This window comes from Canariomyces notabilis, assembly GCF_033297395.1.
Source record: "Canariomyces notabilis strain CBS 508.74 unplaced genomic scaffold N656scaffold_45, whole genome shotgun sequence".
In the NCBI taxonomy this organism is placed as follows: Eukaryota; Fungi; Ascomycota; class Sordariomycetes; order Sordariales; family Chaetomiaceae; genus Canariomyces; species Canariomyces notabilis.
In genome coordinates this window covers 10,954-37,229 of record NW_027041867.1, presented here as the reverse complement: position 1 = coordinate 37,229, position 26,276 = coordinate 10,954, and the positions used below count along the sequence as shown (strand labels likewise).

Sequence of the window (26,276 nt, the reverse complement as noted above, 5' to 3'; positions counted from 1 at the left end):
GAACACAGCGCTGCCCGGAACGAAGACACACCGGGCTCTTGCCAACGGATAGCAATGGGCTGCACTGGGCTTCATGAAGCTCACAGTAAGACAAGCTACTAAGGTACCTAAGGTACTTTACTTGTGGTATCTTGACACTAGAGCAAACTTCCGCGTCTGTTAGAGATTTGAGGTACATAGGTGCCTAGTAGGCTGTTGATTGCCCACAAGTACATTTCTACCTACCTTAGGTAGTACTATCGACTTAAAGCTACCTAGATAGCTGTGCTATCCCGCTAATCTGGAAAGGGCATCGTGAATCCATGTATGGTCACAGAACGACAATTAGCGCTTGTTATATACTGGTAGGATGACGAATAAAGAAGTCTCTTTCCTGGGTCGAGGGTGCTGTCTATGAACTTCAAGGCAGAACATCACCCTCGGACGGAACGGAGAAATGCAAAGGCGCGAGGAGGGCAGCTAAGTTTACAACAGAGTAATAAGTAAGTACCTAAATCGACAAAGTGAGATCTCCTAAGTGAGGAGGGCTCGAAAGTCAAGATGGTTTGGGCCAACGCATGCTCAACTTGGATGTCAACTTGAACGAATGGAAGTAGGACTGCAATACTTTCGTAAAGGGGAGGACTCAATTCAAATCAAAATCAAATAAATCAACTAGAGCCTTCCAAGTTTCAAATCAAAAAGCCGCCTTCAAATACCGTTCAAATCAAACAGGTTATATACTCAAGTTCAAATATTTGATCGAATTTGCTTACTTTTCTAGATTTTCCCAGGCTTCAATTCCTTCCTTCGAATTCTTTCTACCTACCATGAATACAATGCCAAACAATCGTTCCCGACGCCCAACGCCCGTCGCTGTTCCCATCGCCGTCTTGCAAACAGAACCTCAGCCAGTCAGGCACTTTCTTATATATATTTTAGGGGGAATTCGGGGGGTAGTCTTGGACCCTATACTGTAGTATATAGTAAGTTACTACTTAGTCAGCCTACCGAAAAACGAACGTGTTCGAATTTTATTGCGTTTTTAAAGCGATTCAGCTATTTCGAGCGGTTGGAAGGTAGGTAAGGTAGGTCTAGAAGAGAGGTATGTGGGTGCGGTTCAACCAGGGTTAGGGTTATACATGATGTGTTCAAATATTTGCAAATATTTGAACAAATCAAGTTCAACTTCAAATATCCAGTGGACTAGTCAAATCAACTTCAAATACAGCCATTCAAATCAAGTAGTTGATTTGAGTCCTCCCTTGCTTTCGTTCTGTAGCGCTACACATACATGACAGCCATGGTGAGCGCGTTCGAAGTCTTCGGAGTCTTATCAAAGCAGTGCTTAGATCGGTACTGTGGTCGGCAAGCAGACGATCCTAGCCCCGTCCTGATGAAACCCGACAGAGTGGGCTGTAAGCGGTGATGGCGGACCAATGTGGTGTGAATGAAGCCCCCCGTTTCACAGAGCTCCACCTGCAGTGTATAAACCCGCTGCAAGGGGCACAATTAAACCGGAGCCACGGACCAGCTTACTGGCGAAGCAGATGGCAAAAGCGGGGAGCATTAATATCCTTAATTACTGCCCGGAACGAGTTGCGTCCCTAACTCAGCTAAATTCTGGGGTAGCTGAGAACCGCCTCAATGGGAGTCAAGGCTCTTACCGGCTAAAAGGGGAGGATGGATCTGGACAAGCTAGCCTGCCCCATGATCGGCTACAGCCTACATGTATGATGTAGGCTGTTAAGCTAAGGTAGGTATATAGCTTCAGTTGCTCCTCGACGGGGACAGCATGGCTTTCGCAAAGGTAATACGTCGCCCAATACTTCACCATGCCTCGCCTTCTCCAGGTGCTTCAGCTTACTGGGATCATTCTCGCCCCAGGAGTATGGGGTGCGAGCCTGATCGCATCACATTTCGCCGGCGGCATCTACACTTTGTCGCTGACCACAAGTAGTAACACTACCGGCACGCTCTCCGTCACATCTCAGACTAGCGGATGCGGAACCACGCCGGGCTGGATCGAGCTCTATGCGGACTCGCGCAAGCTCTACTGCTTCGACGAGTCGTGGACAGGCCGTGGCGTTATTGCTGAGTACGGCGTTGCAACCGACGGCAGGCTTACGTTGACGGGCCAGGTGCGGACGACAGGCAATAGCGTCCACGGGCTGTTGTACGGTGGCGCAGATGGCAGGGGATTCGTAGCCACGGCCGAGTAGTAAGTCCCTTTTAATCACGATGTAAAAGTGTGTTAGGCTAACTGGTTCCTTAGTTCGCCGTCCACGGTAACCACGTACAAGATGCCCCTGACGGCCAGCGCAGTGCTTCAGCTGGAGAAGTTTACCATGGCGCAACGCGGTCCGAATCCACGCCAGGACGTGCCCCATCCTCACGAGGTCCATCTCGACCCGACAGGAAAATTCATTCTCGTGCCGGATCTCGGCGCCGACCTGATCCGCATCTTCAAGATCGACGCCAGCAGCGGCAGGCTGAGCTTGTGCTCCGAAGCCAAGACTGGCGCGGGAGACGGACCGCGGCATATCAAATTCTGGAAGTCCTCCGCGGGCCTGCAAAAGGCCTACACGCTCAACGAGCTCGGCAACTCCGTCTCAGCGTGGGACGTCGCCTACCCGAGCAACTCGTCCAGCTCAGGCTGCCTGACCCTGTCCAAGACGCAAACCCTATCGACGTATGCCGCTGGAAAGACGGGCGGGCCGATGACCAAGGCCGCCGAGATCCGGGTGGTGGGCAACTTCTTGTACGCCTCCAACAGGGCCGATCAGACGTTTGGCGCGCAGCAGGATTCGATCGCCACGTACACCATTGATCCCAGCACAGGCGTCATCGCATGGCTTGAGGCGGCCAACTCGTACTCGTACTACCCCCGGACATTCCAGTTCAACAAGGACGGCACCCTTGTGGCGGTCGGCGGTCAGACGTCCTCCAACGTTGCCATCATCGCCCGGGACCCGGCTACGGGAAAGCTTGGAAACCTCGTGGCTAACATTCAGGTGGGCCAGAAGGGCCGGGCTGGGGAGGAGGATGGGCTCAGCGGTGTTGTGTGGGTTGAGTAAGGGGCCAGAGTTGAGATATTATATGTAGATGGATCGGTTCCTTGCGAGGAATGACGTTGTCCAGCTGGACAATGTTTTATTCCAGTTTCTCCCACCTGGGCTAGTCTCCCTCCAACCGTATGCATAAGCTTATGCCTGCCCAGGTATCTCAACTAATGCCGAGTTCCTCCAAAGTAACAACTATGTCTTTCATCGTTACTGGTCTGGTCAAAAACACGTCGACGCCACTTGCAAACGCATCTTGTTCGACATCAATACCGCTTAAGCCAGTAAGCGCGATGATCTTGCAGGGAGGGACATTTTGTTCGCGTTCGAACTTCCGAATCCGGCGGGAAGACTCGAGACCGTCCATTACAGGCATAGATATATCTAACTTTGTGAGCAAAAGTATATCGTAAAAGGGTGCTTGCAAGATGTAAGGTTGATGGGCTTACCTGTAAGTAGACAGTTATATTCATACGGCGACTGTGTATACATGTCAAGGGCCTCAAGCCCATTTGTGGCGATTCTATACGGCTGATGAAGCTTCTTGATGTAAGCTGCTAATATCTTTGACTGTCAGCATCTCTTTCGAATGGATTTGAATAGGAAGTGCGTACTTTGATATTAATAGGGTTGTCATCGACGATAAGGACGGAGCGTTGAGTCGTCGTAGGCCCCAGTGTGGCTACTGACTCAGATGAAGCATGCAGCCCTGCGTGTAAGACTTCGGGGCGGTGCGGGCCGAAGTTGTCGTCTTGTAACTCGGTTCGTGGTTTCGCTTCCAGCCTCGTAGATGTGGAAGCCAACGCCAATATTTCCGAGGCCGTATCTTCAACTTTGGAGACTTCAAGTCCAGAGGAAGACGCAACTTCTGTGCCCCCTGATTGGGGGCTCGGTGCAAGAGTCTTCTCTTCCGCCAGAGTCTCCGAGCTGTCTGACTTCAGTGAGGAACCTAGTGCATCCGTCCATCGTCGTCGAGCATCGAAGAGCGATTTTGCGAGCTTTCGTGGACCCAGTGGTTGTGATACCACCTCGACAAAAAGGGGTAGCCGATTCTGCCCGACCTGGACGTTCATGTCATGGACGCTCAAACTTGGGCAAATAAAGATGTGTGGGCAGGTACTAGAACCTGAAGTGCCATCGCCGTCGAAGGGAGGTAAAGAGCCACGTGCTGAGATAACGAAATCCGGAGGCGAACATTGTGCCTGAGCTTCGGGCACGACCTGCATGCCCAGCCATCCTTCACACAGGCTCCGTACAAGCTCGAGTTGTACTTGGGCCTGCCGTTCGCCATGTGCAGTGGGATGGCCCGTTGCCCCTGTCGCTGTGGTTTCTTGCCCATAACCACGGAGGGCAACTCGCAAGCCCGCCAGCTCTTGTGCTGCGACCCGAAACATGCCATCTTCCTCTTCGTCTTCGTCCGACCCTTCACCAGTAGACAACGGCATGGACACCGTGACAGACGTGCCGCTGCCGGCCTGGCTTTCAACGTGGATTTCACCCCCTAGTGCGGTTACCACCTGACGCACGAGGCTGAGTCCTAGTCCCGTTCCCGGTGCAAAAGGGTCTTCCTGGGCAAAAGGTGTGTAGAGCTGATTCCGCAAGTATTCTTCGCTCATGCCTTTGCCAGTATCGGAGACAGTCAAGAGGACTGTGGCAACACCTGGAGCTTGCTTGTCTGGTTCCTCTGGCGGTAATTGCTGTCTCAGATGCACTTTCACCAAGCCTGCCTTGGTAAACTTGAGAGAATTCCCAACCAGGTTCATAACGATCCGTCGAAAGGCGCCGGGGTGTATGCGGAACGACCAGGACTTTGCTGGCTCAATATCGAGGAGGGTTTGGACGAAATCATCTTGATCGCCGCCGTGACCTCGGGTCTGCTCGGCTTTGGGGATGCTGTCGTTTGCAAGCGATCGGCGGGTTCGACGATGACTTGAAGTCGGGGTAGTACCAGCCTCCAGCATGGCGTCGGTAGAGAGATTCATGTTTGTATACCCTGCCAGGACGCTTTCCAAGACTTCTTCGGTGAGTCGGTCTAGTTGTACCGCCGCTTCCGGCAAGTCGGGTGTTGCTGAAGCCGGGTCCTGTTTGTTCTGGGGCCGACGAGCTGAGTTTCTTCTTCCCAGTCTACTACTACTCCTGATCAAGGGGTTCATTTTGCCTAGTTTGCCATAATCGAGAATCTAGTTAAGACAAGCGTTAGCAGCAGTCGGAAGATTGCAGGCCGGGGACGTGTACAAGGACTTACATGGCCAATGGTGTCAAGGAGAGTACGACTCGAGATCTGAATCGTACGGAGAATCCGCTGTTGAGAACTGTTCAGGTGAGTCTGAAGCAAAAGCTCGGCAGCACCAACAACACCGTGCAACGGAGACCGTAGCTCGTGGCTTATAGAACCCAAAACATCCATCTTGGTCCTGTCAGCTGCCTTGATATGCAGCCTAGTGACTTCAGCCATAATGGTTAAGCTGTAGACTTTGAGGTAGCTGAGTTCATCTTCGCGCGTGAAGATACGTGTCGGTGTCCTGGTCCACACAAAGCTGCCAGCAAACCAACGATTCCGCTGGGAATCCCATAGCGGCATGAATGCCACGCTTGTAGCGCCAGGAAACATGGCTGAAAGTGTGGCTGTAATAGACCGGCGCTTCGGCTTTTCGGAGCTCCAGTCTAAAGCCCCAACAGTTCGAGCATGGAGCATGTCTGTTGCCCTGCCGCTTCGTCTCGAAGTGGTCGACAGATCCGATGCCGCCAGCGGGATAGGTTGCACTTCCATATTGTAGATCTTGCCGTGCGGGTACCTTTGCAGCAGGAAATGGAGAAACTTCTCGGGAAACGCGCCGAGAGGGTGGCCAGCCTCGTCTCCGTTGATGGAGGAGCTCTGTGAGGTGGAGTGACCCAGGACTCTGCAGCAAGTAGCCTCAGCAGTGTCTCCCGACTGGGATGCCGGGATCTCGTCACTGCTCGATTCAAATTCCGAGACATCTGGTGATTGTTTGCCAAGCTGCGCGGGAGGTGACGGCATCTCTTGTCCGAGTCCTATCAAGCCCCCAAAGGTCCTGATACTTGCATCCAAAAACACAACCCCCTCAACCTCTATCGATTCCCGGATGATGTTGGACGCCTTGGAGAAAACTCTCTCAACGTCGTCTTGCAAGACCTCTCCGGATGACAACGGGTTTTTGCAGGTAGATTGCGTCTTGCTGCGAAGAGTGCCAGTAGCACGGCCGCCACTATGAACGTTGCCGTCGATTTCCTGACTTGTGGATGTCGTTGTTCCTTGTTCCGTCCCCGATCTTAGGAAGGAAACCTTTGATGGGCGTCGATCAGCGCCACGTAACCGTTTGTTGAGGGTCCCCTCTTGTATTCCTGGAATATCCTGAAATGAAGATGGGTTGGAGGACTGTGACCAGTTCGAGAGGGTTGCTTTCCCTTCGACGAAGCTCCCAAGCCCGCGAACCATACGCTCCTCCCTCCGGTGCCATTCGTGTGATCGTTTGGCGTCCAAATAGTCCATCACGGTTCGGGACATATCCCGGATAAACTGTATCTCGTCCGCAGACACGTGTTGTCGTGGTTTGTCGTCAAAAACGCAGTATACACCGATGTTGATGCCGGCTGGGGACCGGATAGGAACACCTATGTAGAACCGCTTTTGTGTGTCTTTGACGTCACAAAACCTCGAATCCTGGTCCAAATTGAGGACAACCGAGACTGGCAGATCGCTTGGGGCTCCTCCAGTGTCGTTACCCGGTATCGTCAGGGAGGCTGCAGGTCCGGCGAGCACATGTTCGCAGATGCTAGTCGCTCTGGGGACTGCGGTCCCGCAAAGCCATAGTTGATCCAACTGGTCTTGGTTGAGGTTCAAGGGAGTCGCTCGTACGGCTTCGGCGACAATATGCTGGTTCTTGCGGTCAAAGAGGGAGACCAAGGCGCGGGATCCGGCCAATCTGTATAGCCCGAGCTGGGCAAAGGCGGTGAGGCCTGGATCCGGGGTGGCTGACAGGACGGTTGATGGGATGGGTTTGGCGGCTTCGGGGTTCCGTAGAGCGGCGGTAGAGATCTCCAGGGAGTCATATCTTCACAGAAAGAAACTCAGGTCAGTGTCCCTAGTTATCGCTACTCAGGGGAAATGAGTTAGTGAAAATGGACCATCAGTGAACTAACTTGAAGGTCTCGCGCTCACGAGCTGCTTCCGACAAGGATGGCGCGTCTGAGTCCGAGTTCGACGTGTCGATATGTTCGACGTCGTCGTTAATCGTGATCATCGGCGAAGTCGATAACGGTCCAGCAGTGGGACCACCATATTCGCTCATGCTTCGGTGTAGGGCTAACGGGGATTGCAATGTGCGGTCTGGTGCCTGGAACGTGGTATTGTCCTGAGATCAGATGCTGTCGGCCATTAGTGTATGGTGACGGGAATCCGACAGCTCACAGATGCGATGCGGCGTCATGCTACAGCAAGAGGCAAAAACAGTAAGCGAGAAAGAAAATTATTTTGGATCGGGATTCGCGATCCACGGTTCGATTCAGGGTCTAGAAATGACGGCATCAAAGGCGCGGAGATCGGAGACATTGACCGTGACCCGACTGAACGGCCCAGCCAGGCCCTTCCTGATCTCTGACAAGTCCTTTGCTAATCGGCCTAGGTAGGTGCCTTTCCTTTGTACCTTCTGCTTTTAACCCTTCTAGGCCGGAGTTTTCACTCCGGCCCTGACAACTGAACAGCATCGGAAATTTGAGAATTGCATTGCAGAGCTTTGTGGGGCTGGATGGAGTTGTTTCGAGATCTAGAACAAGCCTTGAAAGTTGAAACCTGCTGGAAGCCCTGAAGGAAAAGTGGAGATAGTCGTTGGGTTCGATGACGTGGTATGTAAGGTAAGTACCTCGAGGGTGCTAACCAGCTTTCCCTTTGACTCCGTACCTGTATACCGCAAGAACTCAGAGTGGCAAATAGCACCTTCGGGTCCAAATATACCCGCATCGGACCTCTCCAAATGCATAATGCTTCGGTTTGACCAGCTTAGGGAGCCGTCACAACTGCCGCGTTTCGTCTTCAAGCATCAGAGCAGTTTAGGTAGGCCCAGCATACACCTTAATGGTAGTACTACTAGCCTACAAGGAGGTCCTAAGGCAGTTACCTTACTTATATTAGGCCGTACCCTAGGAGCAACCAGAAGGCGAATTCTTGTAGTTTCCCGTGGTTCGCCCACGGCTCAAGCTCACCACAGGTTAGACCTTCAAGAACCCCTATAGAGACTACCTTACAGTGGTTGTCGCTGCGAGAGCGACGGGGGGCTTTGACTAGTACGTACAAAATTTCCAGCTCCATGGGCATCCAGTGTCCGCATGGGTGACTGCGCCAAAATTCGACGCACATTGTGAGATTTTGTTGCACGATCTGAAGGATGACAATGATCACCTGTGATACGTCTACCCACAAGATCTCAGGGGTTCGGGAATCTACATTATGTGACCCCTTGATCCCTACGAAACCCTATGCTCCCGCGATTGTTCTACCATTTTCCTTCTAGAACGGTCTCGCAGATGATGCAGTGTAAGGTACCTTACTGTACCGTACCTGGATTGTTGTATGTACATGCTGAGGCGTCTAGGGCAGGGGCGACGTACGGCGTTGACTCCAGGTGACAACGACGAACGATGATAACTGCACCTGGGTCATTGGTAAGTTAGGTCATATAGTTATACCTACCTACTTAGGGGTCCTAATTTTTGGTCCATAACAATGACCCTGATGTGTCGAGAAGTCGGGACACAGATGGTAACTGCGGGAGAGGTACTCCCCCAACTGTTGCAATACGGCAAAAGGAATTCCTTGCCTGCAGAGGGTCTGGGTTACCCTATAGGTATACTACAACACCAACAATCTTAGCAGTGGCACCCCATTTCTATAGGGTTTGGGTATACGGCCTAGTGATTTCCCAACAAACTTCATGTTGACCTGCGTAGTGGCTGCTAGGTACCTGGGATAACTCGTTGTCAGGAAGCCGCGTAGGTAGAGTACATGAGTATTAAGGTACTAGGTACCTAAGGTAGGTAGGTATCTTACAGAACGCTTACGGGAGTAGGAGAACCGGTAGGTTGCGTCTGCCCGGCCTCGCTCCGACTCAAAGTTGTGGGCAGCTGCTCAGCCTATTCCTACCAAACAAATCAGAACTCTCGAGCCGCTGGCCTTCAGGTTTCCCAACCGCTTACTTGAAGGGAGTTGCCGAGAGCTGACGATAGGTATGTATGTACAATACATGTAGCCCCTTGCCCCGTCAACCGCAAGCTTCTCACGTTCTTTGTGGGAAATGGGATTGTGCAGCTAAGATCATTTGCGGATAGACATCTGTCTTCAAATTGCACCAATCCATCCAGGAGGCGTCTGCACCACATGACGCCTTTACCTCGAGACAGAGCGTCACATCGAATTGTGGCAACCAAGTCTTTAAGGTTAGCTCTTAACCAAGAGCGAGAGGCAGCGAGGCACTAACGCAGGCGTCGAATTCAAAGTGAGAGGCTGCCACTAAGAGCCCAGCCTCTCCAGGTCTTCATGATTGCGATTAGGCTGTTCACGTGGCACGCTGCCCAGATGTTTATCCCAACCATTCTCAGCCATCAGCAAGGCGCAAGTCCGCCTCATGCCGCTCGACACCGCAAATGGGATAGCGCGATGTTCTCATAACACCAACGCCGACGCAGCCGCACCCCGCCTGCGCATGGCCTAGGTCCTGCAGGCAGGCCACACTAAGAAGATACTTCATCGGCAGCTGAAGCCTCGCTCGAGAACGAGGCGACTATCAGTCGGTGACGCTGCCTGCGTATTGAAAGCCCTCTTTTGCTACTTGACTTGATTCCACGTCCGTTAGTCCTGTCTACGACGTCAGGATGGATTTTCAAGCGTTCCGTCGACGGCACAGCAGGAGCGCTATCCTCCTCAACCTTGTAGCAGTCTTGTCCCTCGCGGTCCTGCTCGGTCTCGCCATCGTGGTCAGCGACATGGACACACATATTGCCTTTTCAGGGTTTGAGTCTCGTTGGAACCGGGTGCCGAATGGGTAGGTGGAAGACGGTGAAAAAGTATCTCGCCTTCGACTTGGAATGTCGTCGTCGTCGTCACTGGTACGGCCGTGGGTATTGTCGCTAGCATCGCGGTGAGCAGCCACGACGCTTTTCTCACGCAACTCGAACTCGCGTCTTCCAGAGGCGTCCCCGCCTTGTTCCTGCGTCCTCTGACCGCCAGACGCAGCCTCGAACAGTTGCTCAGCGGGCGTATCCCGCCCGAAAGGGCCTCTATCCTTTTACTCATGTTTCTCACGGCTTTTACGTCAACCGCCACCGTCGCATTATTCTCGGCGCAGACGGCAATCGAGGACCTAACGAACGATCGCCCGTCCTTACCCCTCGAACCCCTTCCCAACAGGACGTGGTCCGATTTCAATTGCTACGGTATATGTTACATAGACGATATCGCCCCGGCTCTGGGATCGTTCATGTATCGCAGCGCGTATGTCAACGGCCTCATTTCAGGTCGTTCAGATATCTGGGAAGCGAATGATCGCGGACAATATAGGTCAATGACGCCAGACGGACTGCTGGGCGACGTCATGTATCGCGGCCTCTGGACGGCCGGCGTCGGCCTCAGTGTCCGCTCGTACGCTGAATACCTCGGGCCGGGGGAGTACTTCTCCCTTCCTGATAACTATACGCTTAACGCGTTAAGGGGCGAAGTCTACGGAACCATCATCAACTCCACGTGCGAGAACCGCACGGCTGATTATGACAGGTACTCCGAGTACCTCTGGGAGTTGGGTGGCATGGTAATTACCACAGTCACGAGGCGGGAACCGGGAAAAGTGCCTGCCAGTGTGGGCGACGATTCCCGCGATTTCGACGAGTTAACCCGGGCCAGCAAAGAGAACATCACCGCCGTCTCACATCGAGGGTACAAGAGTTTCGATCCCGACCTCGCCATTGGCTCCAACATCACTTACCCGAATCCGGTAAAGTTTGTCAACGCGACTGGCGGAAGTGATATCGACCTGGGGGAGCCTGTCCATGTCATTCTTGTTGCAGGCCCAGTGGACAAAGAGGGTCAGGTCTTCGAGTGCCGGTACTCGGGCCAGGAGGTACTTGTTGAGACATCCCTTGAAAGCCCTGTCGCCCCCGTAGAGATAGGCCGCGTGATGTCGACGATAGCATCGTCTACGACAAGTTCTCAGTCCATCTGGCTGCTCGTGAAGCAGCTCGTTGCGGAAGAACTGCATAACAACATGGAGCTGGTAGCTCGGGGATTCAGAAACGGCGGATATTTCCCTCTCGGAGATGGATACCCGGCGTTTGAGGACACGGCCTTGGGCGACATGCTTGCCCTTGTACTTTCACAGTCAGCTCAGGCGGCCATCTCTCTGCTGCGGCAGACAACCGAAGTCGCCTACATGAGGAACCCGCCGGAAGTATCCCCAGCTGCGTCCATCGCGGCAACCATTTCGTTTCAGAGGCTAGGCGGTAAAAGTCGTGGTTGGCTCGTTGTTTATGGAGTTTTGCTCCTAGGCTCGCTAATAGGCCTCGTCCGGACTTTGATTGGAGGAAGAGCGGTTGAGTTTGAGGCTCAGGATGCTGCCGTTTTGCTGGCCAAGGCCATGGGGGACGAGGAGTTTGGCTCAGCGACCAGGGTGCAATTTGTTCATGGCAGGGTGCCATATGGGGCGGGAGGAGAGACGGTGTCTATCATGGTGTGCAGAGATACACCTTGGAGAAGGAAGTTGTCCAGCGAGATGGCCGTGGCAGTGGGGAAATACCGCAGGGCGACCCGGACAGGAAACAGAACCCAGAAGACGCCGCCTCTCCTCTTATTGATAGAACTTAGGCATAAACACATAGAGCGTTCTAATGTCGAAGTAAGGAGGCAAGGTGAGACCCATACAGAGGGCTTTACAGTCTTGTTCAACACGGCACTTCTCACATGACACTCAGAACGGGCGGGAAGCCCTGCCGAGCAAGTCGCTGGATCAGTGTTCTCTACCTGCTAATGAACAGAAAAACTCACACAAGCCTTTGCCAGCCAAGAACTGGATGTAACGGAATAAGCAAGCTGACGACCAAGCCTACGGTTCATCATTGCTACTAGTACAGGGCGTCTGAATGCGAAGCAACTTCAGTTGAAGACCACCTCGGTCTCTAATCACACCAGCGCGCTGAGAATAGATAGCATTGCTAGAACACCGCATGCAGTGAGCAGCGCCAACCCTCCCCCGCAACCACCAGCTGAGGAAACTCCTCCTGTCATTGAAACTGATGGCGACGGTGACGGTGACGGTGACGTCGCCGCCGCCGCTGTGTATGTGAGATTGTATGTTAGCTGAATTTGAGTCTCCCTGGTATACGCCCACAGCGCCACGTCGTACGCCTCCTCTGTGAATTGGACCGTGACCGGGTGCAGGCCGACGCCAATCTGAAGGGTCCCGTTGCCAAGAGACGTGTCGAACGTGTTCCCCTCGCCGTCGACTGCAAGGATGCTGGTCAGATTTCCAGACGCGACGGTTAGGTTGAAGGTGTAACTACATGCGTCAGGAAGTGGTTAGCCATATCTTTTTGACTCAACATGAGTAGGTCACGGCAAGGATTCTTACGATCCCGGACTAACGTCGCCGAGGAACATCATCAGGGCGTTTTCCCCCGACTCGGTGATGTTGGTGAAGAAGTCTTCTGTTCTCCGTTTGTCAGTAAGTACGGCCATGTATCACTCAGCTGCTGGGAAGCTGCTGGGAGGTGTTGTGGACGTAGAACATGCCTTGACCCAGGCTTTCCCAGCCCAGGTCATCCCGTTTGATGACAGTACCCGAGTTCAGCCCGCAGTTCTGCGCGGACCCTGCTGTCGGCCGGCCCGTCTTGCAGTCCCAGCCCGTGATCTTGACGATGTAGTCTTTGTCGGCCAATCCGCGGAGCATCTGCCCCAATCCGCGGAGCATCTGGCCCTGGTACGAGTTCTGCCAGCCAGGGATGCAGATGGACGTGCCTGTGCCTGGATTGCCGCCCTGTAAGGATGACGCTGAATACATAATTCCCATCATGTAAGCGCTTGGTTCAATTGTAAGGCGGCAGGTTATTAATATAGTGTGAGACTTACCAAAGGGGAACTCGTCGCAGGTCATGCGCCACTTAATGCCAGGGCGGCCGCCAGGGATGTCCATGAAGTTCTCGTAGGGGTTGCAGGGCATAGATGTGTCGTCCGGCTTACACTGAACGTTCTCGTCATCTAGATCCCGAATCGGTCAGCCGAGTCCGGATCATGGAGTTGAAGCACGGGGCAATGACAACTCACCGCAGAACCCTTTGGGGCACATGGTGGGCCTGTTTGTCTTTGCCAAGTCAGGGCGATAGGTGAGCTTCATGAACTGAGAGGTGCAACCGCGGGCTTTTTTAATCCCTGACCAAAACTCGTCCAGTCAGCCTACATGTGCTTGTAAATCTGTTGTCTTAGGGGTAACGGCCCGGGGTCAATAGCTCGCCTTTACACATGCTGTTCATCAGCTACAGACATGTCAGCTTCTTGGACTGGTTTAAATTCTCACTCCCCTATCTGTGTACTTACCTCTCTGTTGTCCAGACACACCCTCGTGTTGGAGTTAGGAAGTGTCGTGTATGTTTCGACGTATGGAATTGTCTTAACCGGCAGGACCTGCCGCTCGTTGATCTCAACGCTGCATGCATCGGTCTCGGAGATGTCGCTGCTGGTAGTCTTGGAGGTCTGTGTCAAAGTACTGATTATCGACGATGTAGTAGTTACTCTCCGAGTTGTCAATGTGATTTCCTTCGATGTAGTTGCCTTTGCCGATGTAGTAGTTGTGTGCGTCGATGTCCATCTAGATGTGGTCGGTCCCGTCTTGGTAGGGGCCAGGGAGGTAGGCCAGGCACATCTGTTGCCGGCGCAGACCGCCCCAGCCTTGCAGCACATCCTAGCGGTACTACAGCATACCGTTCCGAGAGCACAAGATCCGCTCCCGTCAGGGCAGCAGAATTGGGTCTCAGGCCAGTAGTAGTAGAGCGGTCCGCAGCACGCCGCCCCTGGCGGGGCACATGGAAGAGCACGACCCGGGCAGGCGATAACTAGGAGGAAGTATCAGCTCTGAACTCGTGTTTCTATAAACGCTATGTTGATTTGTGTACCTACCCCATCCCCGATTCAGGCACCTAAGGGTTTGTCGCTCCTCGATCGGACTCTCACTCCCAGCTACCATCAAGGCTCCCAGTTTGGCCCCTGTGTCCATGGGCACGGAGGATAGGCCACCTGTATCGAGCTGAGCCGAGATAAGGGCCAGAAGATTCAGAAAAATGGGCATATGTGCCCATTTGCCGAAGGACTGCATCGCGATGTGTTGACAAGATGCCGTTGGCTTCCTGTCCTTGCAAGCTTCAACTACCTTACACTTGACAGTGAATGCCACGACGTGAAATGTGACTCGACTTTGAAATACAGCATCACCTTCGCCTGCACTGGGATTCCCGTCTTATACATGGATATCCTCAAGAACCTCGCTGCGCCTCGCAAGGCTACTTGGAGGGTTGATGTTGATGGATGTCCAATCGTGGCGGTGCTGATAGCCGGAATCGACACTGGATGCTACTATATGGGATGAACCCAATCAGCTTTCCTCGTCTCTTATTGTCAGTGTAACCCTGTACCTCTAGCGAGCGGTGAACCCGTAAGTTGAGTGGGAGCCTAACCGCCCAGCTAGACTGGGGACTTGAGAGCCCCAACTTGTACAAAGTAGATCGTTGTAATAATTAGGCCGTCTGACGAACCTGAGTGGGCCGCATTGCGGCTCAACGTTTCGTACATATGAGCAGAAGGTTGCTAGACTTGAAAAGCCGGCACTTCCTTAGCTGAATTGAAGTCGCTTGAACATACAGACAGCTCCCTGCTCTCAAAGTGAGATATATATGAGTAGGTAGCAGTCCCGGTAATAGAGAAAGGGAACAAAAGCAAGAGAAAGACGGAAGAGAAGGAAAGAGAAGAAAGAGAACGACATGGAGATAGAGTGAAGGTGTATGTATTGGGTGGGTTCCTACGGTACCCTCAATTATACCATCCCATGCCTGAAAAGTCTTTGCCGTCCATCTGGAAAGCCTGGACAAAGGCTCCCCAGTCTGGCACGTCGTTAAGGTCGCCATTCCACTCGCTGTCCCCGCCTACAGACATTTGCCCTAGAACCCCCGGGCCCCACGGCGTGATACCCGCTTCAGCAGGTTGCCCCTGACGGTTTGCCACAGGAGCGTTGGGATCAAGCTCCCCGGTAGCACCGCTATCCCCTTCGTGTCCAGCAACATTAGCTCTCGCATCCCGCATCATCTCGGCTTTCCGCCTTAGAGCAGCCAGGATAGCCCCCTTATGGCCTTGCCCCTCTCCCATCTCCTTATACTCGTTGAACCACCGATCCACCGTTACCCACGCCCTTTCCACGTGGGGTCCCTTGGGCTGCACGCAGAGATGCCAGAGCAGATACATGACGACGTGGTACTCTGGGTTCGTCCGCCACAGCCACGAGTACGGCCTTAGCATCTCGTCGCCCCATATCTGCAGCGCCAGGTCCAGCACGTCAAGCGCCTCGGCCAGGTCCTCGTCCGTCGGCAGCATGTCGCGCGAGTCGTTACTAGTACCATCGTCGCTATACTTGCGGAATTTTAGCGCCAGCCACTGCTGCCGAGACACGAGATCGGCATTGCGCATCGCCAGGCGCGAGGTCAGCAGCGCTAGCCGATGGCGGGGGATGACGGGGTTACAGCCGGCGAGCAGCTCGTCGACGCGCTGCCTGGCCTCCTGGATGATTTGCACACGGACGGACTCGTCCGGCGGGGAGGTGGGTGTTGCCGAGGCGGCGATGCTGCCCAGCCGGCGCACCGCGCGAGTGATTTCGAAGTTGGCTAGGGGGAGTGTCATGGCGGTGAAGACGCCGGATCGGGGAGAGGGGAGGGCGGGCATGTCGGGGTGGAGATCGGTGTCGTCGATCGGAAGGGGCAGCCGCGCGTCGGAGCGCCTGGAGCAGAAGCCCTGGAGACCAAAATCTTCGGCCGCGCGGCCATCGCGGCTGATGATGTGCCACCAGACACGCCGGCGGAGTTCAGCCTGGAACGGAGGCAGGCCGAGGCGCTCGCCGTCGCGGTGGAGGCCCAATGCCTGGGCGATACGGAGGGCCATGCCGTTGAGAATCCAAATGCCCTTCCCACGGCTGTGAAGCTGGAGCGCCGACAGGTACAGCGTCAGGGCGGAGAGCATTGGGAATGTGGGTTTGTCTAGAACCTCTGCTTCGGCCAACGCTTGCTCGAAACCAGCCTTACATCGGAACTGGACGGTAAAGGGATCATCCTGCTGGAGCAGCGCCTGGGCTTCGGTGGGCTGGAGGACGGCCATGGCGGCAAAGAAGACGGAGTAACATAAGGCCAAGTCCTCTGGCTGAGCTCCTGCCGGATTCTCGATGGTGGCACATATTTTGACCTCGTCAGTAGGAATGTGCAAGACCTTGATGCCGGAGCATGCCTCGATCCTCTCGAGATAGGCGTTCCACAGCCTCAGGGCTGTCTGCTTGAGCGGGAAGTAGCTGGAGCATGGCTGGGAGGAGGCGGCAGAGAGGATCCCCATTGGGCTGTAGATGGAGAAACGGGACAGGAGTTCATGTTCGCTGGCCGGTGGAGTGGTCAAGACATTTTGGATATCCTTTTGTTGGTCAATCATCCTAGAGTGGAGCGGCTCGTTGAAGTACTCGCTGTGCGAGCCCTTTTGGACCAGAATCTCGTCTCCAAAGAAGTGCTCAGCCTCCCCAGGTGTGGCAGGTGTGGCTGCTGTCGTCGGACGCCCAGCAGGTGGCTGGGGGGAATTGAAGGCAGGGCGCCCAGCTGTAACCGTGGGTTCAGGGGGTGATGCTGGGGGTACTGGGAGGCGTTTCTCCAGAGTGTAGAGACAGTTTGCTACCCAGGCCATTGTCGTCTTCCTGGGGCGCTGGATCCTCTGCCCAATGGGCGGATAGGTGCATTGCTTCCCACCACGGGCACAGCGAACGCATGGCTGGCCCTTGTCGCAACGGACCTTGCGCCGGTGGCAGTTGTAACACGAGCGTGGAGTAGGCTGGTCCAGCGGGTTACTCCGCTCGGTGGCTAGGACCGTGGCGGCCGTGGCATCGGCCGCCGCAACGGTATCGGGGCGGTCTGCAACCATAGTGAGAAACCCAGAAAAGTGAAAGGTATTAAAATACGACCTTCTCCTTCGTGGTTAACGTCCCTGATGTTCGAGAATGAGAGGACAGAGATTTTTGGCATTCGAGGTTCCCCCTTCCAAAGCAGGAAGGGACGGCGCGGCGTTTCCAAAGAACCGAGACCGAGCTCGCGGCGACAATCAGCCAATGACAGCTCAGCTCGGTGGTAAATGCTGCCGCTGCTGCGCCGAGCACGGCGCGCTCCCATTGGCCCAACAATGCCGTCTTTTTCCGCAACGGTTGACAAACTCCGGACACAGCACGCGCCATCTCGACGATGTGAATATGCGACATGACAATACGAGACAGCACACGGTGTTGGCATGGGTGTTTACCGCCCGGACGAAGGTCTCCATAAGCCAGGGATCATTGATAAACCACAGCATTTATTCCCACCATGTTGGCAATCAAGGATCAAGATGGAGAGCTCTGCTCGACATCATCTACTCCGCTGCGTTTTCCGCCGTACGCGTTGTTCGCACACCTCGGTTTCGGCTTTCTGTCAAGAAGGGAAATTTCTTAGAGCATAATCCAACCAGAATCTGTTTGCCCATACGCCATGCCGCTAGCCAATGGCGATGCGAAGCTTGAGCCCGGATGGAGCCTGAGTGTGACAGATAACTCGGAATCGGATAGGACAAGCGGTTCTCAGGTGCCCAACAATGAGCCACCATCAGAGAGGAGAGTCTCAGCAACAGCTCCTGTTGGCCAAGCCCCTGATGGCGGGATGGCCGCTTGGCTGGTGGTTCTGGGGGCATGGTGTGCTCTGTTCTGTACCGCAGGATGGGTCAACAGTAAGTGGACGCTCCCTCTCTCGCCCACTGCCACATGCGCTGTGTCAAGGCACACTAGGTACTTACCTACAGGTTGTTGACAGGTATTGGCGTTTTCCAAGAGCATTATCAAACGGAAATGTTCAGCGCCTATGATCCAAGCACCATTGCGTGGATACCTTCGCTGCAGGTATTCTTTCTGTACGGCATGGTACGCGCCACCCCTCCTTGAGTCTTCCATGGTTCGTCTCGCTGATCTGAGCTCACCGTAGGGCCCCATAGTGGGTGCAATCTACGACAAGTTTGGGCAAAGATGGCTGGTTTTCCTTGGCAGCATCCTTCATGTACTGGGCCTCATGATGGCGAGCATCGGTACCGAGTATTACCATATCCTTCTTGCTCAGGGCTTTTGTTCGGCTCTCGGCGTGTCCATGATATTTCAGCCAGGTGTGTATTTGAACTTAGTTCGCCATACCCAATGATTCGTTGCAGCCGCTTACAAGCCTCAGCCCTGAATTGCGTTCATGGATGGTTCAGCAGCAGACGAAGCACTGCATTCGGCATTGTTATGACGGGGGCTAGCGTTGGTGGTATCATCCTACCCATCATGCTCACCCGTCTCATTCACGATCTCGGATTCGCCTGGTCAATGCGCATCTCTGCGTTTTCCATGCTGGCCCTCCTTGGTATCGCCAACCTCACCGTCCGGACCCATGATCCCTCAGCAACACGGCCGACTCCCGCCAAGTCTGCATATCTAAGGCCGTTCGCCGAACCCGAGTTTGTTCTTGTTGCCTTTGGGTTTCTCTGTTTGACGTATGGCATCTTCGTGCCCATCGACTTCCTGCCAGCCTCTGCCCTTCACGCCGGCATGACTCGTGGCCTGTCCCAGGACCTGGTACCCATTTTTAACGCCGGCTCTCTGGTGGGACGCCTTGCGGGAGGGTACATTGGAGACCGAATTGGATGCTTCAACGCCTTCACCGGAACCTGTTTGCTCACCGGCGTCTGGATTCTGGCCCTCTGGATCCCCGCCGCGAGCGACGCGGCCATTGTCGCATTCGCAATTCTCTTTGGCTCCTTCTCGGGCGGATATGCATCGCTTCTGTCGCCCGTCATGGCTCAGATATCGCCTATGTCGGAGATTGGGTTTCGGACAGGCATTGTTCTCTTTATGGCGTCCATCGGCGGGCTGACAACCAACCCGATTAGTGGGGCCATCCTGAATGGGGAGGACAGTGGGTGGCTTGGGGTCAAAATCTTCGCCGGCGTCTTTGCTATGCTTGGAACCTTTCTGTTCTGTGTTGCTGCAGCAAGAGTCCGCCGGCCTGGGTGGGAGAAGCCGATTGTTGGCTAAACATGTACCTAGTTGTACAGGAACGTTGCATACCTACCTAGCCAAAGGGACAGGACCTGAATTCTTTCGTGAAGTCGCATTTAAAGAGCAGCCACTGTTTCAGTTGGTTTTCTAGGTTCGATCGAAGTTCTGTGAAAGGCGGGTCCTTCGGCTCGACTTCGCTCAGGCAATGCATGACCAGCCGCTGATGCGTAGGACCCAGGAGGTTACGTGGCTCCTCCCTATCGACATCAAGTAATCCAGCAACAAAGCGCCAGAAGATATCATAGCGAGGATCGTATTTACGTTCCTGAAGGAAAGCGCGAAGCTCGATATCGGTACAATTTTCATCGCTGAGCTGCAGACAGCTGAGCGGTTGTTCCGACTTCCACTGTCGACTCAACGACAAACCCACTCAGACGACGGCGACAGACGTAGGTATACGCCTGTATCAACGTGCATGCCTCCTCGATCCCGTTCCACTGCTTGATCCACTGACCCCCCACGCCGTTCCAGAAGCCGATCCCGTCGCAGATATCGCCGGGATTGACGTAGGCAAACTTCTTGCAGTTGTTGACCATGCCCGGGTGGACGGGTTGCGGGGTGGTGATGCCGTTGCCGGAGATGGGGGCGACGCAAACGTAGGTGTATGCCTGCATCGTCCGGCAGTCCTCATCGATGCTGTTCCAGATCTTGATCCACTGGCTGCCACCCACGCCGTTCCAGAAGGCGATCACGTCGCAAGTATCCCCCGGGTTGACGTAGGCGAACTTGTTGCAGTTCTTGATCATCCCCGGGTGAGCCGGCGTGGGGGTCGTGACGCCGTTGCCGGTCTTGGTCGACGTCAACGTCGTGGGCGTGAATCCAATGACACCGACGCAGGCATACTAGGGAAGCGGGTTCAGCACGGCATCAACGAGGTCAGAGAGACGCGAGCGGGTGACGCACCGTTGAAGCCCACAGGCCAGAGCAGTCGCTTCCGGCGGCGGGATTCCACTGGATGAATTGTGCCACGGAAATGGAATGTAGGGACGCGAGCGTCGTGCAGGTCTGGCCGGTTTGCACGAAATGAAACTTGTTACAGTTTTGAGGTATGCCGTCCTGGATACCTTCGTTGACACCCCATTGCCGGGGGTAGTACTCGTGGTTGTGGTTGGCGGACGAGTGGTGGTGCTGGTGATTCGGGCAGTGCTGCTTGGGGTAGTCGTAATGGTTGGGGGAGTCGAGGTCGTTGAGGCAGTCGTCTTGGTTGACGTGGTTGTCAACACCGCGGCTTCCGCAGGTTGCCGGCACGGATGGGTTCTTCAGATGTTGCGTCAGCACTCGTTGTTCACACCTGATAAGCACATGGCTGCGCTCACCCATCTGCGGAATGTGTCCAGAGTGATTGCGTTCTCGGAGAGGATAGTGCTGCAGACGGTGTTATTGGTCAAGTCAACCCACCAGGTGCAGTAGGGGGTGGTATTCTGGTCATAGTTCAGGCCGGGTTCTTCACCACGCGGAAGGGGGCGCGTCACCGCCGCCCCAAGAGAGCCACATGGAAGAGAGGAGCGATGCTCAAGAGCACTGAGAGCGAGGCCGGCGACATGATGATCGGAAGGCACTGAGCCGTGGGAATGCCGAGTCGCGGACAGTGGAGGGCATGTTGCTGTTGCAGTGGCTGCTGTTACTACCTTTTATGCCCCCCCAAAGGCCAGGCTTCCTTCAGAGCCCTGGGCCCTCGCGACAAACCAAATCCAGAAGGCCCGGTCGCCGAAGTGACCGTATCCCGTCTTCTCCGTGGAGGCATGAGTATGCATTTGGGAGCCATAATCTGGACGCGGTCAGTCGTGGAAACTTTGGGCTAGGCGCACTTAGATTCTCAAAGATCCCGTCGGCCCGGCGGGAAACATTCGTACCATCGTGCTAGGCACTTGTGTGCTGTGCAATTGCCAGCCGTTATGATGCCCCACAACATGGCTGACGGGAGCCAACGCGGGCCAGGGGTTTGGGACGGGATCAGTGGAAGGGGACCTTGATTCGTTATAAAGGAGATACTTCGCAAAGACAGGCTGGAACGGTAGTATTCGTGAATCGCATCGTCTAAATCTTGTTTCTTATAAGCCCTTTTGTATTGACAGAGCTGTACTCAAAAAATGAGCTTGTTTGATCGTGCAAATATTGACTGTATTGTAGTAGGTTGAAGACAGGGGGTTGAAGAAGCGCGGTGTAGGTTTGCAGTTCTATCTCTGGATGCCGCTGAGCGACAACATCACCTCGGAAATTCTCACGGATCTCGGTCATCGCCGCCGCCATCATACCATTCTCATTCCGCACGCCCATCAGATACCTACCCAGGTGGGTCACTTTCAAGATATCGCATCGTGTATTCACCCCACAACAGCCAATTGCCACCCTCCCCTAGCAATACTGACAAAGATTCGTCGGACAAAACCCTTCCTTACACGAGAAATTGCACAGGCCCTTGTAAGCGTCGCTGACACCGGAGATCGGGCAACCGTTGCGCTGGTCGGACTGCGTCGGGTCTTGGGTACGCCGTACGATGTGCACTTGCATAGGCCGGGAGGGCAGTATCCGTAGCTGCAGGCGAAGCTGCAGAGGAACCGGATCTGGTTTGGCTGGCCGTCAGCGTAGGTGTCCCCGTTGCAGGATTCTGTTAAGTTATTGAATGCATTGGTTAGCGGGTGCTGCCGTTGGGGTCTTGGGGACGGGGGGTTCTATATTTTTTGCAAACATGATTCAAAGGGACTGACATATTGCAGAGGCAGCGGCCGCGAAGAGGACGGCGAGCATGGGGAGCATGATGATGGTGGGTGAAGTCGGGAGCCTACCGCCAGAGCTGGGGACGCTGCTTGTCTGGGTCGGGAGGACACTGGCGGAGGTGCTGGCCGGCGCAGACACGGATGTTGCGCCCTGTCCCGGCGTCGCGGTCGGCCCCGTTGCCGACGATCGGGACCCGGTGACGGTCTGGTGTGCCTCGGCATAGCACTCGGCGTTGATGAGGGTGTGGTTCATCCAGACCGCACCGCCCAGGACGACATTATTGGCTATCTGGTACCAGAGCAGCGGGCATTCCTGGGCGACGCGGACGGCGCTGGAGCTGTGCGCCGACCACCAGGACCAGGCGCTGCTGGCGTAGGCCGAGTAGGCCGGGAGGAGCGATGCCGGCAGCACGGTTGTGATGCCGCACCAAAGCGTCTTGTTGGGAAAATCGCAGTCGGTGCGGTACTCGAAAACGCCTGTCGTCCTACACGTCTCAAGCAGCTGGACGCCGTACGAGTAATGGGCGTCATCCAGAGCACCGCTCGGTCGCGGCGGGTTGAAGTACCGGTCTCGGATGCTCTCAGTCACGCACGTCCACGGATCTGTCGTCGTGACATTGGGGCGTTTCGTGGGAGCTACAATAGGGTGTAGCTCGGCCTGATTTGCCGACATCAGGATATTGGCGGCGGTAGGCATCGCGAGAGCGACGAGCACTCCCCAGGAAAGAACGGACCTTAGCATTGTTGATTGTAACTGCGCAAGAGATACTAGTTCAAGCTTCGGCTGGTGTCATGGTGAGGTACATGGGAAGACGATTGAGAGGCACCGATGCCGGACAAGACAACTCTGCTGCCGGAGACGTGCGGAATAAGAACAGAGAAAAATGTCCGGTACCTTACCTACCTGTAGGCAGCACAGCAGGGGGGGTTCGAAGGCCGCAAGGTCGCGGCTTGTCAATGTACTGTACTGTACATCCGCGGGACCCCTGAGGGTTACCTTTAATACCACTATAGAAGCGCCATCAATGGTCGGTACCCCTGGCAGTGGGTCTGCGCCGCAGCGGTGCCTCCCGTCGGCTCGCGTTATCCAGATCCCATTCTTGGCAACTTTTTTGTATGTGCTTTGGCAAGGACACACTGACCACAGAGATTTTCCTGTTACGGAGCACAGTCCATCTTTCGACTTCAACATTAATCCAATTCTTCATTCAAAACCAACACATCATCCACACACCTTAAGGCTAAAGTCTCTGCGTGCGCCGCACACCTGCACTGGTAATTTTGGATAAGTTCCCAAATTGCTCGAGCACGAAGGTACATGCGGAGTACAATCAAGAGTCAAGCCAATTGCCAAGATAGGTAGAACCCATGTCACAGCCCTAGTCGCCAGCACTCCTCACCGTACCGTTCCTCCAGCCTCTCCCGGACCGCCTTCAAGCACGTGTCCTTGCGATAGCGGTTCAGGTCTGGCCAGCCGTGTTCACGATAGATGGCCTGGACCAAGGGCAGAGCACCCTCGACCTCGGCTGGTTTTCCGTCGCCCATGTCTCGCACAGATGTGGGGCTGACCGGCAGCGAGAACAGTTGCAGGAACTGGTCCTTGAGGAGCTCGAAAAAGTCGACAACGGCCCACGCGGGCTCGCAGCGCCATTCTCGCTCCCCCTCGGGTGAAAAGTCATACCAATCGTCGAGGACGGGTTCCCGCGTCGGTTCGTATCTCATCCTATCGGGGCACGAGACCCAGTAGATGACACCAAGCTCCGTATCGAGTATCCACCGGTCATACATGATATTATCGCTGGTGGACGTAAGGCCGACGGCGTGCGGGGGGGCCAGTCCCGGTTCCCCATGTTCATTGAGGGGCTCCGTTATGACCTTGGCTACCTCGAAGTGTGCCTCGGCGTCGAGCCCCGAGCGGCGGCCAAGGTTACCAATCGACTCCATCCAGTTGTAGAGTTGGACTCCAGAGGGACCAACTTCCGCCTCGCTTTTAGAGCCGTAGATGCCACTTCGCAGGTAGGGGATGTACCGCAGCAGCATGTTGACTTTGTCGGTCTTGCCCAGGCTTCGAAGCCGATCAGATGTTATCTCCGGCCAGCCTCCCTCCGGGGGTCTAAGAATGTCGGCCTCGTCGAGGTACATCTTGGCGAGAAAATCAAAATAATCGCTAATGGCGAGGACAGTCGCCGCGTGATCGTACGTGATTTGGCTGAGCCGCGGCATATTATTGGTCTTGGGTGCTTCACCAGGTCAGTGAAAATGGGAGTGTTGAGCGAGGTGGTTTGAGGGTGTCAGTGCAAGAACTAACCAAAATTCCGAACGTTTTTGCCTGAATGAGGCAGTCACTTTCGTCCCCCAATCTCGCAAAATTGATCCGTAGTTCCGTGCCTCCCGCTGCCCTGTCGCCAAGCGGGCCGCTGCGCCATTCTGCCGAGTGGTGGAGTTTGAAAGACGTTGTGCGGCAGAGCCCAAGGGTACCTAACCAATTCCGAGATGGTTGGGCGAACCAATCGCTGTCGTTACCACCCTGCTGGTACAAACGCTCATTGGACCGATCTGAAATGGGAATCCTGTGCGCGACGCTTGCGCAGGTACAGTCGAGTAGTGTACATGCCTTCCTTCAGGTATGCAGTGGAGGTTCGGGGAGGCCCGGAGAAGCATGGAGTGCCAGTGCTGCGCCAGGGCAGTGCATTGCGGAACTCTGTCGAGGGACTGGATGCGGATATCCCGTCTGGTCCGCGGAATAGCGCCGAGTTACGTTACCTAGGCACACCGTACATGAGCTACATCATCAACAGGCCTCCATGTCTGATTGCTAAGGTACCTTAGCCAAGTCGCTTGCTCGTTGATGGGAGGGCGGCCAGGACTCCTAATATGGCCCGATGTTCGTCTCTCCTCGCCTTCTGTTAGGTCTCGGACACAGCTGTCTTCTCCAGTCCTTCTACCCTGCTCAGGCATACTCGTCCGCCCCTCCGCGAGGCATTCCTCCTCTCATCAACCATGTGGCCAGCGAGGAGGGCTGTCACGGCATTGCTTATGCTGGGGCCCGGCCTGGTCCGCTCAGCCATCAACCTCGATGGCAGCCGGGCCATTATGCCTTTGGGCGACGGGGACCCTTCCCCAATTCATGACGCCCAAACCTACGAACCGGAACAGTACGACTGTCCACTTCAATGCGCCGACAGGTACGCCAACATGCACAGGTGGACTCCGTACCTGTCAGTCGACCGCCTTCGCGGTTGCCAGGAACCAATCAGCGCTCCCAATAAGTCAAGCATATTCAAACCAAGGCAAATCGACCGGCCGGCAAGTAAGCCAAACCGGCCTTCAGAATAAGCCAATCAAGCCAATTCCCAGGCCCTATGTGTTTGTTTGATTTGAGTGGGTCCCCCCACTATAGTGGTGATATTTGATATTCTCCATCCTCCGTTGGCCACCCACCTACCTACCCATCGGTCACCTATATACTAGCTATCTTTTCCATCCTCTAGCGATATTTTCCATCTTCAATTGGCTATAACGTACTTGCATAACGAGTTGCGCACTTTTCTTGCACCTGCATTGCTTTGTATAAGTCAATTCAACTACAATACCTCTAATTAATTGAAACTACTCAGACTCGCTTTCATCAGACGTTCTTGCAACTACCTGACAAGTTCGTGCATTATGGCCGGGCTTCTTGCAGTTGCTACAGAGCCGAACGTGTGGCGTAGCCGCAGTACTACAACCACTACTCCCAGACGTTTCCTTACAATCCTGACCACCAAGTCCCTGTTCGGCCATTAAAATTGTCGCCTCTTGTAGACTAAGTGATCCACCATCTTGCAAACGTGTTTTTTTGGTCCTACGTCGCTTGCTTTGCCGCTCATTTGCCGTACAGAGCTCTTGGTCTCAGCTCGGAGCAACACCAGCTCATGCGCTAACATCGAGATGCTCTTTGCTTGCAAGTCGATAATGTCGAAAATGTGAGTGGGAGAGCTACCTTTATGGTTTTCAATCTTCCGCTTGAGTGTGCTAGAGCTTAGGATTGCTTCCTGCGCGTTGGAGGGTGTCTTGGGCACCCAAGATGTAGCTGTTCCAGGACGCGAGCTCGGAGGAGATGGGGTGTTGGGCTTAGG

General features: G+C 54.7%; 10 protein-coding genes across 10 annotated transcripts; 4 read left to right on the top strand and 6 right to left on the bottom strand.

Moving 5' to 3' along the window:
• Nucleotides 1-1,814: 1,814 nt before the first annotated feature.
• N656DRAFT_720307 (putative isomerase YbhE) lies at nucleotides 1,815-3,056 on the top strand (the record flags this gene model as incomplete). The annotated part of the gene is made up of 2 exons (XM_064812438.1): nucleotides 1,815-2,200; nucleotides 2,255-3,056. The coding sequence occupies 2 exons, from the start codon at nucleotides 1,815-1,817 to the stop codon at nucleotides 3,054-3,056; spliced, it is 1,188 nt and encodes a 395-aa protein (XP_064664875.1).
• A 148-nt stretch (nucleotides 3,057-3,204) lies between these two features.
• N656DRAFT_802777 (uncharacterized protein) lies at nucleotides 3,205-7,351 on the bottom strand (the record flags this gene model as incomplete). The annotated part of the gene is made up of 5 exons (XM_064818285.1): nucleotides 3,205-3,425; nucleotides 3,491-3,605; nucleotides 3,656-5,221; nucleotides 5,287-7,114; nucleotides 7,203-7,351. The coding sequence occupies 5 exons, from the start codon at nucleotides 7,349-7,351 to the stop codon at nucleotides 3,205-3,207; spliced, it is 3,879 nt and encodes a 1,292-aa protein (XP_064664874.1).
• Nucleotides 7,352-9,926: 2,575 nt separating this feature from the next.
• On the top strand, nucleotides 9,927-11,907 carry N656DRAFT_802776 (uncharacterized protein; the record flags this gene model as incomplete). Its single annotated transcript, XM_064818284.1, has 3 exons — nucleotides 9,927-10,096; nucleotides 10,288-11,713; nucleotides 11,782-11,907. The coding sequence occupies 3 exons, from the start codon at nucleotides 9,927-9,929 to the stop codon at nucleotides 11,905-11,907; spliced, it is 1,722 nt and encodes a 573-aa protein (XP_064664873.1).
• A 133-nt stretch (nucleotides 11,908-12,040) lies between these two features.
• N656DRAFT_785411 (uncharacterized protein) lies at nucleotides 12,041-14,765 on the bottom strand. The gene is made up of 9 exons (XM_064816380.1): nucleotides 14,724-14,765; nucleotides 14,212-14,664; nucleotides 13,633-14,147; nucleotides 13,550-13,571; nucleotides 13,363-13,467; nucleotides 13,168-13,296; nucleotides 12,832-13,089; nucleotides 12,671-12,746; nucleotides 12,041-12,598 (listed from the first exon to the last, which is right to left on the bottom strand). Exons 2-9 carry the CDS (start codon nucleotides 14,405-14,407, stop codon nucleotides 12,223-12,225), a joined length of 1,677 nt encoding a protein of 558 aa, XP_064664872.1. The 5' UTR covers nucleotides 14,408-14,664; nucleotides 14,724-14,765; the 3' UTR covers nucleotides 12,041-12,222.
• A 30-nt stretch (nucleotides 14,766-14,795) lies between these two features.
• N656DRAFT_785409 (uncharacterized protein) lies at nucleotides 14,796-17,307 on the bottom strand. The gene has a single exon (XM_064816379.1). It carries the CDS (start codon nucleotides 17,248-17,250, stop codon nucleotides 15,118-15,120), a length of 2,133 nt encoding a protein of 710 aa, XP_064664871.1. The 5' UTR covers nucleotides 17,251-17,307; the 3' UTR covers nucleotides 14,796-15,117.
• A 250-nt stretch (nucleotides 17,308-17,557) lies between these two features.
• On the top strand, nucleotides 17,558-19,511 carry N656DRAFT_785408 (MFS general substrate transporter). The gene is made up of 4 exons (XM_064816378.1): nucleotides 17,558-18,081; nucleotides 18,165-18,271; nucleotides 18,333-18,507; nucleotides 18,570-19,511. The coding sequence occupies exons 1-4, from the start codon at nucleotides 18,015-18,017 to the stop codon at nucleotides 19,415-19,417; spliced, it is 1,197 nt and encodes a 398-aa protein (XP_064664870.1). The 5' UTR covers nucleotides 17,558-18,014; the 3' UTR covers nucleotides 19,418-19,511.
• Nucleotides 19,512-19,743: 232 nt separating this feature from the next.
• Nucleotides 19,744-20,984, bottom strand: N656DRAFT_802772 (carbohydrate-binding module family 50 protein; the record flags this gene model as incomplete). The annotated part of the gene is made up of 4 exons (XM_064818283.1): nucleotides 19,744-20,283; nucleotides 20,345-20,698; nucleotides 20,758-20,862; nucleotides 20,934-20,984. 4 exons carry the CDS (start codon nucleotides 20,982-20,984, stop codon nucleotides 19,744-19,746), a joined length of 1,050 nt encoding a protein of 349 aa, XP_064664869.1.
• Nucleotides 20,985-21,458: 474 nt separating this feature from the next.
• N656DRAFT_515114 (carbohydrate-binding module family 24 protein) lies at nucleotides 21,459-23,176 on the bottom strand. The gene is made up of 2 exons (XM_064809926.1): nucleotides 22,228-23,176; nucleotides 21,459-22,005 (listed from the first exon to the last, which is right to left on the bottom strand). The coding sequence occupies exons 1-2, from the start codon at nucleotides 22,898-22,900 to the stop codon at nucleotides 21,797-21,799; spliced, it is 882 nt and encodes a 293-aa protein (XP_064664868.1). The 5' UTR covers nucleotides 22,901-23,176; the 3' UTR covers nucleotides 21,459-21,796.
• Nucleotides 23,177-23,328: 152 nt separating this feature from the next.
• Nucleotides 23,329-24,455, bottom strand: N656DRAFT_785404 (uncharacterized protein). The gene has a single exon (XM_064816377.1). It carries the CDS (start codon nucleotides 24,379-24,381, stop codon nucleotides 23,530-23,532), a length of 852 nt encoding a protein of 283 aa, XP_064664867.1. The 5' UTR covers nucleotides 24,382-24,455; the 3' UTR covers nucleotides 23,329-23,529.
• A 655-nt stretch (nucleotides 24,456-25,110) lies between these two features.
• On the top strand, nucleotides 25,111-25,579 carry N656DRAFT_785403 (uncharacterized protein). The gene has a single exon (XM_064816376.1). The coding sequence runs from the start codon at nucleotides 25,159-25,161 to the stop codon at nucleotides 25,492-25,494; it is 336 nt and encodes a 111-aa protein (XP_064664866.1). The 5' UTR covers nucleotides 25,111-25,158; the 3' UTR covers nucleotides 25,495-25,579.
• The last annotated feature ends 697 nt before the right edge of the window (nucleotides 25,580-26,276 follow it).